The sequence below is a fragment of the Haliotis cracherodii genome, unplaced genomic scaffold (assembly GCF_022045235.1).
Source record: "Haliotis cracherodii isolate W230 unplaced genomic scaffold, xgHalCrac1.p SCAF_18, whole genome shotgun sequence".
Classification (NCBI taxonomy): domain Eukaryota; kingdom Metazoa; phylum Mollusca; class Gastropoda; order Lepetellida; family Haliotidae; genus Haliotis; species Haliotis cracherodii.
In genome coordinates, this window is record NW_027266273.1 from 18,862,379 (window position 1) to 18,883,983 (window position 21,605).

Below are 21,605 nucleotides of genomic sequence, written 5' to 3' on the forward strand. Positions count from 1 at the left end.
ACATGCTAATCACATGGCATTTAATATTTCAGGGTTTTACCTAACACTATATTGAATCATATATGCATACAAATTGAGAATGGGCTCAAACAGTATAAACTGGAAGTTCTGGGGGATGCAAAAAGGTATAGTATTAAAACTATTACATATTGCAGATTGCATGATACACTCAAGTCCAGAGTGGCAGTCAGTGGTTGTCTTCATTCAGTCTTACTTTGATGTCCCAATCAATCATCGGCTTCTGAGCATGTGCAATAATAATAGGAGACAGAAATGACTGCCTTTGGTCATATATAATATAGCTGTATATTAGTCAGATCCAGTGCTTGTATACAAATATGTGGAGGTGCCTGTCACTATGTCCACAAGATCGGAACTGTGACACACATCTAGAAAGTTGTTCATTTGCCCCTGTACTTCCAACTTAATCCAGGGTTAATTTATGGCTCTCTTACCATGTTATTATTAGATATGTTGCTGGACCGTGTGTTGATGTAAGCATGTGTTCCCTGTTGGCAGTGTGTACTCCCGTCGGCATATCCCGGATGTTTACAGTCATGGGCCAGCTGATTGTCAAACCTAAGGTATGTACAGTCTTCTATGACATGTTGAATAGGGGACGTTGTGTAGCCTTGTGACGAAAGTCTTGTCTTTCAAAAGAAAAGGGGATTCATTCACATATGGATGCCAACACAATGTGTATACACATTCACAAGGCATGCTCACTGATTCACTCACTTGCTCAAATCACAACCACCAGTTTGTTGCGTGCTTGAAGTGACAGAGGGAAGCAAGGCACCGTAGATTTCATTCCCTCATGTACCAAGCTTATGTCTCTTGCTTTATTTCAGTTTTTACGAAACATTGAAGTTGAACTTCACACAGTTACTCTTGAAGAGGAAAATCTCCTCCGTAAAATCAAATCTCAAAACCACCACCATAGTAAGTATACATGTGTATGTAGAGTCAAGGTTTTAATATGGTCTTTGATGCACCATTCAAGGATTCACTGCTCACAACATGTTTCATTGGAAACTATTGCTAGGACAGTTCGTCTGATTGGATGAGACTAATATATGACCACATTATCATATTGCCCATAGGGTGTGGATATCAAGGAATTTATGGAATTTTTTACATGATTTAGTTTGTTGACAAATTAGCTGCAATTATTACCTTGTATTCTTGTTGCCATAGCAATGTGACATCATTACACTATTACAGTACAATAATTGAAGATGACATCTGCTTGACAGTCATTGATTGAGTGGCTTTGTTCAATCAACAGGTCAGCAGTTTCTCTTGTTTCTTTGACAGCCGGGGCGGTGGGGTAGCCTAGTGGTTAAAGTGTTCGCTTGTCACGCCAAAGACCCGGGTTCGATTCCCCGCATGGGTACAACGTGTGAAGCCCATTTCTGGTGTTCCCTGCCGTGATATTGGTGGAATATTGTTAAAAGCGGCCTAAAACAATACTCACTCACTCATTGACAGCCAAGGCGCAGTGCTTACCGCCATGTAATATAATAACTCGTGACGGATTACCCTTAATTGTGGTTGCCGTTTTGTTACCTTGTCACTGTTGGATGCTGCTGAATGTGATGCCTTACTGTTGTGATGTTGTGCTGATGTGGTGATGTTGGTGTGTAGGTAGCAGCCCTGTCTCCAATGGTCATGCAAATGGTGACACTCTCCACCAGAGGTTACAGGAGACACAGATAGAGAGAGAGAAGCTAGGTATGTATGTTGCACTCAGCAAGGCTCTGAAGCCTGAGGGTGCATACCTGAAACAGTTGCAGTGCTAATGTTTCTATGTTTGTTTACATGGATATACCAACTTCCACTATGACATTTTAAAATCCTTCATCACCAAACCCTGACCGGGATGCAGATTATGAAACTGCTCTGAAGTTTCTGGCATATGTTAGTGGCATACTTGGAACCTGAAACAGAACAGGTTACCAGCACTCTGTTGTTTACTGTCTGTGGCTACTGATAAGGATATCATTGTACCCAGACAGCATTGACATTGTTCATAATATCAACCACTGGTTTGTCTGGCCTGGCCTTGGTTGCGTACAATTTTGTTTTTTGCAGTAGCGATGTACTGAGATATGATTGTTACATTGTAGCGCTTCCTACACTTGTATGGTAATTGTTGTTTGTTGTGATGTTGCAGAGAAGCGGCAGCAGGTATCGTCCCTGCGGAGGAACCTGGTGTACCCCCTGGTGATGCTGCTTCTGCTCACACTCACAGTCAGTATACCACCCCGTCCTCATCGCCACTTCAGCATCTGTGGATGCCATTGATTTCATGCTTAAGTCATCAATGTTGCCAAACATTTCTTATCATAGTGCTTGTAGGATTGAATGTTTTCTTTCCAATTTGCCATTTGTCATGATATGGTTGATTGGTACCATTCCTTATTTTGAAGAAATAATGATCTGTGTATCTGTAAGTTATTGTACTGGTCAGTGTTGAAATTAAGAATAAAGTCAAGGAGTCTTTGTCACAACACTAAGGGATGCCTCCAGAGTTCACTGTTGATCCCTTTTAGCTTGATAGCTTTTACCACCTGCTCCATATTGCTGATACAATGAATTGTTCTGTTTAGTGTTTAGTGACAATGTTAATTCACAATTGATAACAATACCTTGTTTTTACGTTGGAAAATATTGTTGGTATATTTTGAAAGAAATATATTATTTCATTTATCAAAGTTGAAGTTCATGAAACCATAAAAATATTTTAATGTTCTTTTCAAATAAAAAATCAAATAAAAATTTTCAAAAAAGATTAAAGATTAATGAGGCTCTTAACCATCCATCCTCAATATTTAAGGGGGCATGGGGGGTCCAGTCGTCTGAGCCGCCGCGATTCACTGTGCAGAGTTGCGTATGATTGTGTGTTCGAATCCTGGTTCACTCTGATTATGTTTCTAGGTTTGTCAGCACCATACCCATGCTCGTGGGTTTCACTGAAGTGGTTAATGTCTGAGACCTGCATCACTTCAGGCTTTCCTCCCACATTAAGCTGACATGCCACGATATAACTGGAATACTGTTAAAAAAAGTGGCGTTAAACCCAACTCAGGCACTCACAGTATTTAAGAAATTATGTCTTGTGGTTGAATATGAACTTTTGTGATGACCCGTATTGTTGAAAATTGATAATTTGATTAAGATAACTATTTAGCAGAAAAGTTTTTAAGGCCCTAGGCCCCCTATTTTCAAACTTTAAAGAATGCATGAAGCTGCAGTTATTTAGACCATCCTACAAACATGGTTTAGTTTCCAGTCAAGCAGTATTGTTTACCTGACCTACACCGATGTTTCCTCCTGTTTCAGGTATTAAGTATTTTAATCGTTGCACACAACACAATGTTATTGCTAGTGGGGATCAAAGCTCTACCTATCGGGGCCAAGGTAAGACTTAAGTTTCTTCAGTTTACAGATTTCCTGTACCCTATGGTTGATCTCTCTTAAATGTCATTGCAAAGTTGAAATTCAAAAGTAGAGTAGGATAATATCCTGAAGTGAACATTGCATGTGTGTGTGTCTTTGATGTGGGCCAATGTTGGTGACATGTTTTGTCAAAGGCGGCCCCAAGTGTAATTCACATAATTGTGAGGGTTTTAACCTTGGCATTCAAAACTAGGGGTCCAAGGGACCAGCAATAATTAGTTTCCTGGGTCCTAACAGAAACTGAGAGGGTCTTGTAAAGCACTGAGACCGCCTCCGTGGTCTTGTTGTAGAGCGTCCGCCCTGTCTGGCACTCGGCATTAATGGGATAAAACAAGGACTGGTCGGCTCGGAGTCAGTATACTGTGTCTGAGTGGGGTATTCATGTAAAACTGCGGCATGGTATCTCAGTGAGCTAGCACTATAAATCGGCATCACTCCGGACTAGTACAAGCAGCCACACAAACACACACACGTACATGCACGTCGCTATATAAGTGCAATAATCTTGGACTCGACGTTAAAACCCAATTCACCTCACCTGACCTGTAAAGCACTGAAATGGTATAGTGTACTGTTAGCAGGGATAGAAATTAACACTAGCCGTCAAGCCTGATGCAGGTTCACCAATGTTAATGGTTTCCTTAGGGCTGGTAGAAGTTCACACATTTTGGGGGATGTTGCTTTGTTGTCACTATTCGGGCAAGTAGACTTTCTAGGTCAATTTCTTTCCCTTGTAAGTTTTGATAATTACTTCAATAACAAGATGATTGTATTTCTGATATGCAATGTTGTAGTTCTGATATAATGTCGGCCACAACACCATTTATTCACAGCATCGTGTTTGTTCCATTCCAGGATACAGTGTTGGGATTGGCATCACTCTCAACATTTGGAACAGTTGGAGCCTTTTTAGAAATTGTTTTCATTTTGTATCCTTGCCCTGAAACATGTTTATTACACGGGTGATATTCATAAAAATCCCACTGGTTTCAACATCATTAAAATGTATTCTTGTTCATGCAAAAGTATATTCATCAACATTGACCAATGATTGTTCTCCAATAATGGATATTGCACTGTGATAATGTGAGTTTGCAAGATTGCAAGATAAACCTGAGACATATCCCAGGCAAGGTATATATTTTATAACTTATCCTGCATCACTCCGTAATGCATTTACTGCCATTTTTTGACAGAAAAATGAAGCTGTGTGAGGGCCAGCTGAAAAAGAAGTTGTTACAGCCTGTTGTTAGGCAGACCCCATCACACAGCACCCACGTGACCACGGAAGTGATGACGTCACGTATCTGCACATTACTGCTTGTCATCAGGATGACACTTTTCCCTCACTTTATTGTATGTCAATTTAATGTTTTAACCACCATAATGTTCGTTTTAATTCCTTTAATTATTCTCCCTATGTGGGTACATGTGGTGATTGCAACTTGAATTACAGATTTATGCTCACTCATTGCTCTGGTTGTCCTGGCAAGAAGTTGCTCAAGGTCCCACACCCCATGTGTTTAGACTTTAATACCTTGTGCTCAGCTGAGAGAAAATGTTCTTTTTGCTCCCCCTTATCACCACCAAGTTTCAACAAATATCAACAGAAGCATATTCGTCATACCAAGATATCGGACTCTCAGGATTCCTCTGTGCTGGAGACTCCTGTTACCATGCCTGAGCCATCCAACTCAGGTGGGAAGTTGATCATGTTCACTCTACGTCCCTTGCACTGCCATCAACGCTGGGTTCCATGATGTCATCCACGCCTTCCCAGGTGCCAATCTCTGGCCAGTTGGCTACGCCTTCCCACACTCCCTCCTATGATACCATTAACGCGGTGTTGGCAGTTTCGGAGAATCAAAAAATTACCAAGATTCCGGAACTGCAAGCCCTCCTGCTCTCTTTCCGCCTTGAGGATCAGAAGGCCAAGTTCCCACCACCTGCATTAGATCTGAATGTGGCTCTTCGATTCCTGCGTGGACCTCCATTCAAGTCTCTACATGCAGCTTCCATCTATAACCTCACCAAGAAAATGAACTTTCTCTTGGCTTTGAATTACAGCGGCAAGGGTCAGCGAACTGCACCCACTCAACATCACCTAGGTCCACTTTGAGCACAGGGCGCAGGGAACCGTTCACCATCCCACCTCTTTCATCAAATGTGGGGATTGAAGATGAAGACAAACTCCTCCTGTATCCTATCAGGGCTTTGAAGGTTTTTATTTTCCGCCCAAGACACAGCATGGTGCCCCCAAACGGATTTTCATGCCCGTCTCCAAGACATCCATGACTGAAGTCAGTCGCAACACCATGTCCCTGTGGTCATGTGCCATTACGAGGCATCTTGGTAAGATGCTTTTTGACAGCTGACACAGTCTTTGCAAGCAACTACCTGCAGGACGTGGCCTTGGAGGACGTTGAAGACGTGCACAGTCTTGGTCCTCAGGTTGGCACCCTCTAGGTCGCCATTCCCACATGCCACTCCATCTCCAGGTGTTGGCCTTTTCCGACTCTTGCAGTGTTTGCATGCCAGACAGGGGGGCTTTATGCTACAAGCATTGGCTGGGTAAGTCAGTTTTTAGGCCTTAGCATATGCTGGTTTCTATTGCTGCTTTGTACAAGTATTCCCTCATTCTCTCGTTCTTCCTTGGACAAAACCGCCTCCGTGTTCCAGTGGTAGAGCGTACGCCTGGAGAGCAGAAGGTCCGGGGTTCGATCCCTGGCTGCGTCACTCTAAAAGACGTTAAAAAATTATACTTGTTGTTACCCTGTCTGGCGTTCGGCATTGAGGGGCTAAAACAAGGACTGGTTGGCTCAGTGAGTGAGTGAGTTGGGTTTAACGCCGCCTTTAACAGTATTCCAGTTATATCACGGCATGTCAGCTTAATGCGGGAGGAAAGCCCGAAGTGATGCAGGTCTCAGACGTTTACCACTTCGGTGAGACCCACGAGCACGGGTATGGTCGGCTCAGAGTCAGTATACTGTGTCTGAGTGGGGTATTCATGTTAAACTGCGGCATGGTATCTCAGTGGGCAGTGGGCTAGCACTATAAATTGGCATCGGACGGACTAGTAAGAAATTTAGTAAAATCTAAATATTTTTTACATCTGTCTGCTTATCCTGGATTACTAGGTCTCAGGGCCCACCCGTCGCAGAGCTGCCTCCCCACGATGTCTTCAGATGTTACGACCAAGCAGTAATGTGTAGATACATGATTTCATCACTTCCATGGTCACAGAATGTGTCTGCCTAACAACAGGTTGGAATAACTTCTTTTTCAGCTGGACCTCACACAGCTTCATTTTTCTGGCAAAGGAAAGCAGTAGATGCTTAAGGAGTACCGTAATGCAGGATATGTATACAAATGTACAAAATATTTAGATTTTACTAAGTTGATGTTTCCCTTGTATCTGCAGAATATAAAGATGACACATGATTTTACGTTCATGGGTTAATCCTTATATTGACCATGTACACAGACCTGAAGTTAAATTGAAAACTTAGAACCAACCAATCTTCATATTTTTCAAGCTTAAGATGAAAATTATTTGTTCCTTAACTCGACTCAGATACTTAATGTCTGCATCAGTTGTTGGTTTTTACAGTTTGCCATTTTTTTGCCGTCTGCAACCTAAGGTGAAGGACACACCAATGGTGAAGGTCATCGCCAACTGTATAGTGCTCCTTGTTCTCAGCTCAGCGCTTCCCATTTTGTCAAAAACTCTCGGTAAGTACCAGGGGATCTATCTTGCATGTTCAGTCAAAATTTGTGTGTGATAACATTTTTCTCAGTTTGCACTCTTGAAATCATATGACACTTACCCTTTCCTTCCTTTGGAGTCCACCGCCTCCGTGGTCTAATGGTAGACCGTCCGCCCGGAGAGCGGAAGGTCCGGGGTTTGATCCCCACCCGATCATACCAAAAGATGTTAAAAGATGGTACTTGTTGTTACCCTGTCTGGCACTCGACATTAAGGGGATAAAACAAGGACTGGTCGGCTCGGTGTCAGTATACTGTGTCTGAGTGGGGTTTTCATGTTAAACTGCGGCATGGTATCTCAGTGTGCTAGCACTATAAATCGGCATCAGTTCGGACTAGTACAAGCAGCCACACACACACGCATACACGTGCATGCACTTTGCTATATAAGTGCAATAATCTTGGACGCGACGTTAATCCCCATTTCACCTCACCTCACCTCTTTGGAGTCCCAAGCAGCCTGTGCTGGTTGTGACTTGGTTGATTGTATGTCATCATGCCCGGACAGCCTGGGATGTTGCTCATCATATCAATCACCGATTTATCTGGTCCAGATTCAGTTACTTACAGTCCAATGACATATAGGTGGAATAGTGATGAGTGCAATGTTGAATAACAAACAAACAACGAAAAAAATGGGTGATTATTTGTGTATTTGTTCATTTTGCCACACGTAAGGTTTTTTTTTACAGAATATAATGCAAAGACAAGAGCTACATTTAGAATGTTGGTTCATGATTCATGTAGTCATACAGACCCATAAACAAATATATGCAATAAAGCCCATGCAAGTCTATAATATTTGGCAAGTCTAGATTAATGCAGTATCAGTATCATCTGAAAAAGAAGAAAGTCTCTTAAATTGGCTCCTTTTGAATATATTTTATAACTATTATTTAACAACTTAATTTGGGGGGTTGTAAAAATGTGTTCATTTCAGAGACTAGATGTTAGTCTATGATTGATGGGAGGCAACATGTTATAAAGTTTCACCATTATTCCAGAAACACAAAGCAGCTCATACCTTTAGTTAAGTGCCTTCCTTTGTTAAGGTAGCATGGTTTTGTCAGTGAGAGAAATGCCACAATTCACTACTCGGAGGTGCACCCCTTAGATATTCATAGCTGTTTGCTATCATGCTATTCATAACAGCATTGGCCTTAACTCGACGTACCTGTGAAATGATAAATAAGCAAGACAATGAACGTGTAATGGTTTTCAGGTATTACCAACTTCGACTTGATTGGAAGTTTCGGCAGCATGGACTGGCTGGGCAACTTCTACATCATCTTCCTCTACAACGTCATCTTCGCCGTCACCACTGCACTCTGCTTGTTCACAAAGTTTACAGCCACACTGCGCAGGGAAATAATTGCCAGATTGATGGCTGCTTTCAAGCGGGAGAAACGGACAATCCCTATGTCATATAACACTCAATTCGCAAATGGAAACTTGAAAGAGGAGTAAGGGAGATAACTCCCTCGAAAATCATTTATAAGTGTTGTGTACATTTTGTAAATATTGTTTTAATTTATTAAGCATATCATACAAGCTCAAGGTTTGCTTCCGGCCAAAAGATCAACTCTCAAAATGTCAGATGGACTCAGTAATTTTTATTGACATTTTCGACTATTTTTTTTGGATGAATTTGGTTTACAGCAGGCAGACTTGGCTATGTTTTTGTGATCATCTCATTAACTGTGTCCCAGGCTGGTTATTTTGTTAGCTTAGTAGTTATTTGCAACAATGCACAATATCAGGGATGTCAACTTTTTGAACCTCACATGACATTTATCAGTGGTTTAAAGTGGATTACTCACATCATCGTCTGTACGACACAGGGTTCTGTACACTCTCTTCCTTCATTACCTGTGAGTACATACATCTGTTTTGCAGTGAAGTTGCTATTTTAACTAATGAGTCCAGAAGTTGCTATTTTTAACCGACCAATCAAGCAAACGCCTGCTTCCAGCGAGCGGGAATCCAATGATTGCTCAGACTGACGAGTGCTCAGATAGAAAATGGCAGTTTTTGTGAGCAAAATGATTCACAGCTTTCTGGCCATCCTGTACCCATTGCTTCAATAGGGGCAGTCGGGTAGCCTAGTGGTTAAAGTGTTTGCTCGTCATGCCGAAGACCCGGGTTCGATTCCCGACATGGGTACAATGTGTGAAGCCCATTTCTGGTGTCCCCCCGCCATGATATTGCTGGAATATTGCTAAAAGCGGCGTAAAGTCAAACTCACTCACTCTCTCACCATTGCTTCAATATCTAGAACTATAGACACGCGTCACCACTGCACCGCATTCTGCCATAAGCTTTCACAGGTGATGGAGGAATGTAGCGGAAACACAACCATGAAGTATTGATGAAAACATGATTGTTACAAAACTAATGGCGTTGCCATGGATACCATTGTCTGTTGCATATCCAACTTGTTCTTGTTGCTCAAAGACCTGGTAGTTAATTGATGTTACCATGAGATACTTGCAGTCATTTCGATATCTGTTTTATTATTGTACATTGAATTGTTGGGCTTGGTGGAACCTACGTGTACAACACCTTGCAAGGTTGCAACTTACACAGCGAGTGTGTGATAGACTTGACAGTATTAGCAATAGGTTAGCTGTGCCAGTAGGCCAGTGTTTGCAATAGACTGATGCATGACGGGGTGTCCGTGCCAGTGTATGCAATAGACTGATGTGTGATGGGGTGTCTGTGCTTGTGTATACAACAGACTTATGCATGACAGCGTCTCTGTGCCAGTGTATGCAATAGACTGATGCATGACGGCTTCTCTGTGCCAGTGTATGCAATAGACTGATGTGTGATGGGGTGTCTGTGCTGGTGTATACAACAGACTTATGCATGACGGCGTCTCTGTGCCAGTGTATGCAATAGACTGATGCATGACGGCTTCTCTGTGCTGGTGTATGCAACAGACTGATGTGTGATGGGGTGTCTGTGCTGGTGTATGCAACAGACTGATGCATGACGGCGTCTCTGAGCCAGTGTATGCAATAGACTGATGTGTGATGGGGTGTCTGTGCTGGTGTATACAACAGACTGATGCACGACGGCGTCTCTGTGCCAGTGTATGCAATAGATGGGGGTTTGTGCCCAGTGTATAGGGCAGTGTGCTAGTTGGCATGAGATGTGTTGTGAGAGACATTTGACATGAAATGTGTGGTATGAGTGGCCATATGATGCAAGGTGCATGGGTTTTGCTGACGGACACATCCGTTAGCCAAACTTCTCGTTTAGATAGTTATAAGTGGAACCCTGCGAAGTCTTCACAAGGCCAGACAAAGTTATTTTCTTTTTGTTTGGACATGCCTACACTACAATTCAAATAAATACAATTTTTGCTAGAATCATAAATATGCTTCTTAAAACCTTTTTTTTTAACTCTTTAACCTTAAAGAAATATGCTCAAATAAACCCTAGCAGCATTTGTGATATTTTGCCTCCTTCAACAGGGCATATTGACCAAGACAATCTGCAACACATATTAAATTGTTCTGTCCTAGAAACAATGCTAGATATTAATTTTATTTCACCATGGCTCCTGATCTGCAGCAAGTAGAGCCAACAAGCAGCCTATCAGTCAATGTTGCTGCTTGCCACCGTGTACATCATGTTGCCCTGGAAACTAAGAACAACCGACAAACTACTCTTTGAATATTCTCAATGGAATGACAATCGTTTGTAATTCACTTTGTGACTTTTACCATGATATATGTAATTCCCAACGTATGATTATTTTTGTCAGATATTTGTATTGTAAGAATCTTTTTTGCAGGGATTCAGATTAATCATGGTCTATTTTCATCATTCAAACATCACGTGGTTCCTGTACATGATCACACCTACAGGGTTTCAATGTACCATGAAGTACTAATGTTTTGTAATTATTTGTGAAGACAGTCGGACTGTGACAGGAACAGGCCACTTCAGGGTCAAGATATTAATCTTTGTGTGATTTTCATATTTACAAAATACCAGCACATTAACATGTTAGTGTATTTAGGAGAGTGTTAGAAGCAAGTATTTGAAGAAGTTTGCAAGGAAATATTACCTTGGGATGTGTTTATGCTATGCTTGTCATGCTTGTACTCTGAATGAAACATCTTGGACAGTGAACTTGATCTTGATGATTGTACAGATATTGTAGATATTTGAGTTAAACTGGGATGGGGTGGTGGGTGACTGTGATGTGTGTGAGGCGACATCACAATTACTACCAGTACTGTGCAGCATTGACCGCCTCCGTGGTCTAGAGGTAGAGCGTCCGCCCGGAGAGCGGAAGATCCGGGGTTCAATCCCCGACCGCTGCATACCAAAAGACATTAAAAGATGGTACTTGTTGTTACCCTGTCTGGCGCTCGGCATTAAGGGGCTAAAACAAGGACTGGTTCGGCTCGGAGTCAGTATACTGTGTCTGAGTGGGGTATTCATGTTAAACTGCGGCATGGTATCTCCGTGAGCTAGCACTATAAATCGGCATCACTCCGGACTAGTACAAGCAGCCACATAAACACATACACGTACATGCATGTCGCAATATAAGTGCAATAATCTTGGACGCAATGTTAAACCCCACCTCCATCACCTCACCTCACACCGTGCAGCATTACTTATACAGGGAACATTTCAGTTGGATGAAAGATTTGAACTCATCTGTAGTAAGTTTGATATGACCACATAAAGCCATAACTTCATCCCCAGTCTGCTATTGTCGAGATAAAGTTCACTGTAGATACAAGACTTTCAATCATATTCACCAGCATTAGGTGTTATATCATTTGGACCAGTGTCAGAGATATTTGTAGCAATCGACCAGTGACACCTGCTACAGGGATATTTTGTTACATGGAGGTCAGTGGGATTTTAATGTCTGAGGATATTGTTTGTAGCCTGTATCAGTATTATTTGAAGATGAAACATGTGAGTTTCTGTCATAAGTGTGTGGATATGTAGGGATAGAAATGTACCTCATGATTCTACAATCCTGGACCTGTTCCACAAAGCGATCTCGGCGCTACACTGATCGTAACTCCCATACTTTAATATAGACTTACGATCATTATAGTGCTAAGATATTTTTCTGTAACAGGGCCCTGGTAGAATAACATACAAGGGCACACCCCTAAAGCCTGTAATTCCACTAGCCCGCTGTAATTCCACTATAGGATTGCCTGTATTGAGTTTTGACAAATTTGTTTTTCAGACTGAAAAAAGAATTCCACTACAGGATTGCCTGTATTGAGTTTTGACAAATATGTTTTTCAGACTGAAAAAAGAAATACACTAAAAGATATTGTCTGTTTTGGTGTGTGTGTTTTTTAGCCTAATGAATGTGAGAAATACCTTAGCCCACCCCGCCTACTCAGCCCCACCCCACCTACTCAGCCCCACCCCACCTACTCAGCCCCACCCCACCTACTTGGCCCTACTCGTGAAGACTGAACAGTCAGTATTCCCACTATACCCACTGCAGTCTTGTTGTGGGTGCCCCACTCCTTGCTTCGCGCCTCCCGGGGGTTGATAACTCTTCTTGCTACCGGTGGAGAACCAATAAGGACACACCTAATGCCTCATAATATTGTGTTTAAACTGCAACATTTGCTGCCTATTTTCCAGGGTGTGTTGATCGTTGATTGAATATGTTCAGATATGGGTTCCCCCAGTGCCGGCTACGTTCTGTAGCTGGCTGTGAAATTGACTCTCTTAGAGCCACATTACTTTTCAACAAGGGAAGTTTGCAGTAGTGTTGCTCCCGCGATGGTGTGAAGCACATGGAGAGTTGTACAACCATGCGATGCTGCCCACGAACATACTATCATGCGGGCGCATTTAGAGCCTGTGTGCATGTGGTTTTGCTACTACTGCTTTTTATCCTCATAGCCAAAGATAGTGTTTTTCTGTGATATTTCTGAAAAAAATCCTGTGAGATCTTCTATATGGTTATAGTGTGAGTCTTGTAATTGTGTGATCAGCCCCAGAATGTTGCTGTACGTGTACTGAATCTATGTACTTTGTATGTGTGTGTAACAAGTTGGCGCAGCCACATGAACTCTGTGACTATACTCAAACCTATTAGAAATGCAACATTTTGTTAACCCTGCATGTAACTGTGGCAGCAGGCTAGTTGAGTTGGATAACTGTTACATCTACGTATTTACTGATATGTGTGAAGGTGTCAGTGTGATATTGTGTGAGGATTAGACATGTGTGTCTAGAGAATGTGATGTAGTGGGATGTCAGTTGTAGATGTACGTGTGAGTAATGTGTATAGATATTTATTGATATGTTTTTGTACACAGTGAGTGTAGTGTGGTGTGTAAGTGTGTGTGTGCTATGTGATACTGTGAGTAATGTGTGTAGATGTGTGTACACTGAGTGTAGTGTAAAGTGTGTGTGTGCTATGTGATACTGTGAGTAATGTGTGTAGATGTGTGTACACTGAGTGTAGTGTAAAGTGTATGTGTGTGTGATACTGTGTGTAGATGTGTATACACTGAGTGTAGTGTAAAATGTATGTGTGTGTGCTATGTGATACTGTGATACTGTGTGTAGATGTGTATACACTGAGTGTAGTGTAAAGTGTATGTGTGTGTGCTATGTGATACTGTGAGTAATGTGTGTAGATGTGTGTACACTGAGTGTAGTGTAAAGTGTGTGTGTGCTATGTGATACTGTGAGTAATGTGTGTAGATGTGTGTACACTGAGTGTAGTGTAAAGTGTATGTGTGTGTGATATTGTGTGTAGATGTGTATACACTGGGTGTAGTGTAAAGTGTATGTGTGTGTGATACTGTGTGTAGATGTGTATACACTGAGTGTAGTGTAAAGTGTATGTGTGTGTGCTATGTGATACTGTGAGTAATGTGTGTAGATGTGTGTACACTGTGTAGTGTAAAGTGTATGTGTGTGTGATATTGTGTGTAGATGTGTATACACTGAGTGTAGTGTAAAGTGTATGTGTGTGTGATACTGTGTGTAGATGTGTATACACTGAGTGTAGTGTAAAGTGTATGTGTGTGTGCTATGTGATACTGTGAGTAATGTGTGTAGATGTGTGTACACTGAGTGTAGTGTAAAGTGTGTGTGTGTGTGATACTGTGTGTACACAGTGAATGTAGTGTGGTCTGTAGGTGTGTGCGTTCACAATGTGTGTCGTGTGGTGTGTAGATGTGTGTGTTCTATGTGATACTGTGGGTAATGTATGTTCACAGTGTGTGTAGTGTGGTGTTTAAATGTGTATCCAAGTGTTCTCTTTGATGAAGTCCTTGTAGTCTCCATGTGCGTGATGAGTGTGTGATCACTTCTGTGTATAATGGTGCCAGTTCTTTTAGACGAGTTAGTGGAACTCGTCAACAGGTTTCGTACATTAATATGCTAATGTTCAGTTATCCTTTGCTTTCCTGCTTTGACAATGCAAATGAGCATGCAGTGTTCTGCTTATTTTCAGGTGCAATAGATAGATGTTTTCTCAGTGCCAGCTGCATTTTCCAGTTGTAAAGTATACATGCCAAAGTAGATAGTTGTCCTTCCCCAGTCCGTCTGGTGGTGCTGCACCAGTTGGCTATCATGGGACAGGCTGCGCATAGCCTCCTCCATCGTAGCATTATAAGTCACATGGTTCTCTACCCATACACCATGTCACCACTGACATCACCAGATCGGCTCATGTTTCCTACCTCCAGAAACCCTTGCACTTAGGAGTTGTCTCCCTTGTATCAGTTTGCTCAACGAATGTAACAACTCCGGTGCACGTACAAAGTAAAAATCTGTATTTATGTAGACTTTAGGTTGAATTGGAAGCAATGTAATGGTACCGGCCATCTCCCATTGCATCAGTAAGTCATGATTGAGCCCTTGCAAGCCAAGCACCAATGGCCTTTTACAAGAGTCCTCTGCTTGGTTCTTATCATCATTTTAGCTTGTTATTTGTTACTCCTACTCCTTGAATTCCATCTTTGTTTTAAATATTGCTTTGCCAGTGCTATTAGTCCTGTGCATACCTTACTCAACCCAATATGTGTGCCATGCTTTGAAGTTAGTGAAAGACAAAGGTGCTATGAGGGATATGATGAATTCTCACCATTTTGCAATTGGTCCACTGATACATATATCCTGTAGGAACTCTTATTGGGTTGAATATGGTAGGATGTTTGTTCCAGTTTGATGTAAATTTTGTTTTAAAGCAATGTTATTAAAATCTCATGTTAACAAGATGTGCAATGTAGAGAGAATTCTGTGTAATTAGTTTAGTATGTTGTCAGGGTCAGGGGGTTGGTCTGACGTGTGACCGACTCAGACCCTCGAGATGCCCTTTGGGCAGTTTGTGTCTGTCTGTCTGTCTGTCAAGATTGAAGCCGTAATTCTCTACGGCACTGTTATGACTTTGACTCATCTGTGGTATGAATAGTCAAATGTTTAGACCATGGCTTTGCTTTTTGGTTTCAGTGTAAGTACCATAAACTTCCGTTCCATTGTGTACTTTCATAGTTGCTGCTATTGTATTATTTCATGTGAAATGTCTTATTTTCGCCTGATCCTTTTCAGTGCAGTGCTCTTATGGACCATTTAAACCTATCACATAAAACACTCTCCTCCTACACTACTGATTAACCCAGAAAAACAAACATTCATCAAAGGCACAAGCAAGAAATCATTCCAAATGTGGATCAGTTGCTTTTGTTTCAGATGGTAGGGTTCTTGATTTTACATTTAAGTGGGGACCACTTTTTTTTCTTAAATTTGACACACTGATAGTTGTAGACGCCTCTTGTCTAGTCAATAGCTGTAAGGGCAGCCTAGTAAATAATCTACATCATTAAACCTACCTCAGAATACATTCTTACTCCAAACTGCCCTAGCATTTCTAGGCCATCTCATCTCTCTCTGTCCAACTCCAGGCCATCTCTCTCTGCCCAACACCAGGCCATCTCTACTCCATGTCGTCTCTCTCTGTCCAACTCCAGGCCATCTCTACTCCAGGTCGTCTCTCTCTGTCCAACACCAGGCCATCTCTACTCCAGGTCGTCTCTCTCTGCCCAACACCAGGCCATCTCTACTCCAGGTCGTCTCTCTCTGTCCAACTCCAGGCCATCTCTACTCCAGGTCGTCTCTCTCTGTCCAACTCCAGGCCATCTCTACTCCAGGTCGTCTCTCTCTGTCCAACACCAGGCCATCTCTACTCCAGGTCGTCTCTCTCTGTCCAACACCAGGCCGTCTCTCTTTGTCCAACTCCAGGCCGTCTCTCTCTGTCCAACACCAGGCCATCTCTACTCCAGGTCGTCTCTCTCTGTCCAGCTCCAGGCCGTCTCTCTGTCCAACACCAGGCCATTTCTACTCCAGGTCGTCTCTCTCTGTCCAACTCCAGGCCGTCTCTCCCTGTCCAACACCAGGCCATTTCTACTCCAGGTCGTCTCTCTCTGTCCAACTCCAGGCCATCTCTCTCTGCCCAACACCAGGCCATCTCTACTCCAGGTCGTCTCTCTCTGTCCAACACCAGGCCATCTCTACTCCAGGTCGTCTCTCTCTGTCCAACTCCAGGCCATCTCTCTTTGTCCAACTCCAGGCCGTCTCTCTCTGTCCAACACCAGGCCATCTCTACTCCAGGTCGTCTCTCTCTGTCCAACTCCAGGCCGTCTCTCTCTGTCCAACTCCAGGCCGTCTCTCTTTGTCAACCCCAGGCCGTCTCTCTCTGTCCAACACCAGGCCATCTCTACTCCAGGTCGTCTCTCTCTGTCCAACTCCAGGCCGTCTCTCTCTGTCCAACTCCAGGCAGTCTCTACTCCAGGTCGTCTCTCTCTGTCCAACACCAGGCCATTTCTACTCCAGGTCGTCTCTCTCTGTCCAACTCCAGGCCATTTCTACTCCAGGTCGTCTCTCTCTGTCCAACTCAAGGCCATCTCTACTCCAGGTCGTCTCTCTCTGTCAACTCCAGGCCATCTCTCTCTGTCCAACACCAGGCCATCTCTACTCCAGGTCGTCTCTCTCTGTCCAACTCCAGGCCGTCTCTCTCTTTCCAACTCCAGGCTAAACTTCCATGAGCCCAGAGTATCCATTACACTAGTATTATATTCGATTCACTGTCATCTTTTGTTCTTATTTAAGCTAATGTTTAACATATATCATAAGCTATGTGTATCCTGTGTTTATAGTTACTTCAGTATCAGTTTTATTTTTATATGATTTATAAGGTTTCTTATCATGTTTACACCAGCATTGTGGCATGGCATGGCATGACACCAGCACACCAGAGATAGACATTTGCACAACCAAGCATTATCCATCAGTATACAGTTATATTGACAAACAATATTTTTTGTGTAATGATTATTATTATTCTATAAGATACTAATTTCTTAATGACATTTACAGTAGATGTTACTCTAAGCTCCTGGATAGAATTATATTTTTGTGTATATATTCAATCAGTGGCTGTAGATGGTTCAGACCAGCTTTGCTTGTATTGGGCTGCAGATTGACATCAATAACAAGCTTGTTTTCCACATTACATGTAATCTGTATGTTAGATGGTATTATACATTAGCCCTGTCGGCAAGCCATCAAGTAGTCCTGGCATGAAGAATGTTCTCAGGAGGTGTGAGTAATGGGAGGTCTAGCTGACAAACGTGCTCAGGAGGTGTGAGTAATGGGAGGTCTAGCTGAAGAACGTTCTCAGGAGGTGTGAGTAATGGGAGGTCTAGCTGAAGAACGTGCTCAGGAGGTGTGAGTAATGGTAGGTCTAGCTGAAGAACGTTCTCAGGGGATGTGAGTAATGGGAGGTCTAGCTGAAGAACGTTCTCAGGAGGTCTGGGATATCTTTGCCTGTGGGGAGGTCCAGTTAACAATTATCTTTTCAAACTTTAGTACACACGATTATTATTTTTTAGAGATCTTCCCCCCCTTCAGAGGATGGGGGAAGGGGTGTGTAGGGGTGCTCATTAAAAAAATTGTTTTCAGAGATTGGACAGTATTGCTCATACCAGTAGTTAAAATGCACCAGAAAATATGGGTCTCATATGGGGATGTTATTAATATTACTTACAGGTTGGCCTTGAAATTTGTCAGGGGTTCTTATTGACCTGAATATGGTAAGTGGATATTATTTTAAAGGTTTGTTTGTGCAGTGCTTTTGTGCAATAATTCTGTTTAGACATGCACAAAACCTCATCCCTCTGTCCACATTAAGTACAGTCAGCCTGATTGAAGTACATTCTAAACACTAATGATAAAATGTCCAGAGGACTATTAGAATGCCAAAACAAAGATAGTTGTATCCATGTGAAATACAGTCAAACAACGCTGTGTTGAAGTTGAAGGTAAGTACTTCGAGTTATCCTAGGTTTGTCATAACCGACAATGATGAATAAAGAATAAATACGCAGGGATCAAGCTTTTACTTCGAGACAACCATAAGGTCAACACTTCAAAGTTCAACACAGCGGTGTTTGGCTGTATATCTGATATACATGTAAATTAGTGTTTTCAAAGTCCTTGGACCATGGTGTAGGTTCAACAATTTTTATTGTCATAATATGTAGTGATGTTTTCAACATTGCCAGACGATTAGAAGAACTGGTCATGTTGATTTTTTCTTCCAAACTAAACAAGTGGATCCTGTGAGGCACCACCTGGCCACTACAGCGGCATGGGGATACTGATCTCATGCTGTGGAAAAGTCGCTGATGAAAATCCTTCAATGTATTATGTCAGATGTTCTCACTGATGTTTTTCACATATCTCTTCTGTACTTTTTTAACTGATCTGCAATGTTTTGGTTATATTTTGCCAGAAACATATTTTGGTTCCCACATATGAAAATAGCAATGTTCTTCCAATTATATGACCCCAAACAGACCAATCATATCATTTTTGTCAAGGTTCCAGCTCAAAACATTGACGTGACAGATTCTTTGAATATTTTTGAATGATTACTTTGTTATTTTGTGCCAATCTTTCAGTAGGAGTTCCCTCAATGTGTCAATGTAGAACGTCATGATTAGACATTTTGATACTGTTTCATTTTCCTCATCTGATGGAAGGCCCAGTGTTTGTTCACAAACGTATATTTCTTTGAACAAAATAAAGAAAACGTTTGCTTGATTTGATTTGTTCTTTATTACACAGCCAATCATACACAGACCACTCTGCACAGTTCTGTATGTAATACTGCTCCACAGAGTTGTGCCCCTTGTGTAATACTGCTCTGTAGGGTTGTACTATTGAGTTGTGTCCTTTGTGTTGAACTGCTCCATAGAGTTGTCACTTATGTAACACTGCTCTGTGAAATTTTCCCTTATGTAATACTGCTCCACAGAGTTGTCCCTTACAGAATACTGCTCCACAGAGTTGTCCCTTACAGAATACTGCCCCACAGAGTTGTCCCTTACAAAATACTGCTCCATAGAGTTGTTCCTTATGTAATACTGCCCCATAGAGTTGTCCCTTACAGAATACTGCTCCATAGAGTTGTTCCTTATGTAATACTGCCCCATAGAGTTGTCCCTTATGTAATACTGCCCCATAGAGTTGTCCCTTATGTAATACTGCTCTATAGAGTTGTCCCTTATGTAATACTGCTCTATAGAGTTGTCCCTTATGTAATACTGCTCTATAGAGTTGTCCCTTATGTAATACTGCGCTGTAGAGTTGTCCCTTATGTAATACTGCCCCATAGAGTTGTCCCTTATGTAATACTGCTCTATAGAGTTGTCCCTTATGTAATACTGCGCTATAGAGTTGTCCCTTATGTAATACTGCCCCATAGAGTTGTCCCTTATGTAATACTGCTCTATAGAGTTGTCCCTTATGTAATACTGCTCAAAAGAGTTGTCCCTTATGTAATATTGCTCTATAGAGTTGTCCCCCATGTAATACTGCTCTATAGAATTGTCCCCCGTGTAATACTGCTGTATAGAGTTGTCCCTTATGTAATATTGCTGAAAGGAGTTCTGTCCCTTATTCCTGCCAGGATCAGTTTGTTATAGATTCAAATCTCAGATTCACTGCAGACATGATTTCTGATCTGTAAGTTCTATGCCCAGGTTGGTGGTGTAAATGTACGACCTGTCTCTTTTTGGTCCTTCATTCAACTTTAAACTGTGACATTTTGATAAAATAGCATTGTCGATAATAATATCATTCAACCTAACACGAATATTGCTGAGTGGGGCGTAAAACAACCAACCAACCAACCTAACACTACCTTGTCCAACAGAATATATGCTTTACTGCACAAGAGTAAAATCTAAAGAATTTCGTAACAGCTGTATACTTGTGTGCACCAAAACATGATGTCAAGGAATTCATTTTCTTGCAGCGATAAAGTCCTGATTGAATTTCAGATGTTAGATCAGATTCATCAGAAATAGAATAATACAAGACATGTAATGTTTATTAGTCGCAATTTAGAATTGTTCATAAATAGATCTTCATCAACTACCTTGCAGATACGTAACCCTAAACTACCAGTAAATATCGGATAACGATGTCCAACGTTAATCTCATTTGTTCATAGTATTGTTTAAGACAAATGAATCTAGCCATCAATACTAATGCATGTCTGAACGGACCACAAAGACAAAGGAATATGTTACACAGTATCATATGAAGTATTGAATTAACCAATCAGTGTCAGGGGGAGTCGGGTCAGGACGACATTGCGGATCCTTGAGACTCGTGCATATGGAGGTTAAGTGGGTTTTAATTGGTAGCGTTACCCGGATGTAGACAAGTGCTGGGGTAATTACGGTGTGCTGCTTTCCTGATGGTTTGTTCCAACAACAACAGTCATCATGCCTTGTTCTTTCCCAGTACTCTCTTGACATTCTCCAAGACTTGCCCCAGTCTCTGTGTCATTACATCCAGTCACTTGTTTCTCTTGGCGGGGTACTCGGCTGACTTCAGTCTCTGTGAAATAACATAAAGTCACTTATTTCTTTTGACAGGCTACTAGACTGACTTCAGTCTCTGTGAAATAACATTCAGTCACTTGTCTCTCTCAGTGGGCTTCTAGACTGGCTTCAGTCTCTGTGACATAACATCCAGTCACTTGTTTCTCATGACGGGCTACTAGACTGACTTCAGTCTTTGTGAAATAACATTCAGTCACTTGTTTCTCTTAGTGGGCTTCTAGACTGGCTTCAGTCTCTGACATAACATTCAGTCACTTGTTTCTCTTAGTGGGCTTCTAGACTGGCTCCAGTCTCTGTGAAATAACATAAAGTCACTTATTTCTTTTGACAGGCTACTAGACTGACTTCAGTCTCTGTGAAATAACATTCAGTCACTTGTCTCTCTCAGTGGGCTTCTAGACTGGCTTCAGTCTCTGTGACATAACATCCAGTCACTTGTTTCTC

General features: G+C 41.9%; 1 protein-coding gene across 1 annotated transcript in view; it reads left to right on the forward strand.

The window, feature by feature from the left end:
• The window catches only part of LOC139465848 (limb region 1 protein-like), a 40,138-nt gene extending 26,524 nt beyond the window's left edge, over positions 1 to 13,614 (forward strand). The window contains exons 8-15 of the mRNA XM_071247801.1: positions 520 to 584; positions 852 to 942; positions 1,648 to 1,734; positions 2,177 to 2,253; positions 3,346 to 3,423; positions 4,318 to 4,391; positions 7,037 to 7,194; positions 8,450 to 13,614. Of these exons, the coding sequence (XP_071103902.1) occupies positions 520 to 584; positions 852 to 942; positions 1,648 to 1,734; positions 2,177 to 2,253; positions 3,346 to 3,423; positions 4,318 to 4,391; positions 7,037 to 7,194; positions 8,450 to 8,694 (875 nt within the window). The 3' untranslated portion in view covers positions 8,695 to 13,614. The remainder of the gene's footprint in view (positions 1 to 519; positions 585 to 851; positions 943 to 1,647; positions 1,735 to 2,176; positions 2,254 to 3,345; positions 3,424 to 4,317; positions 4,392 to 7,036; positions 7,195 to 8,449) is intronic.
• Positions 13,615 to 21,605: the final 7,991 nt, after the last annotated feature.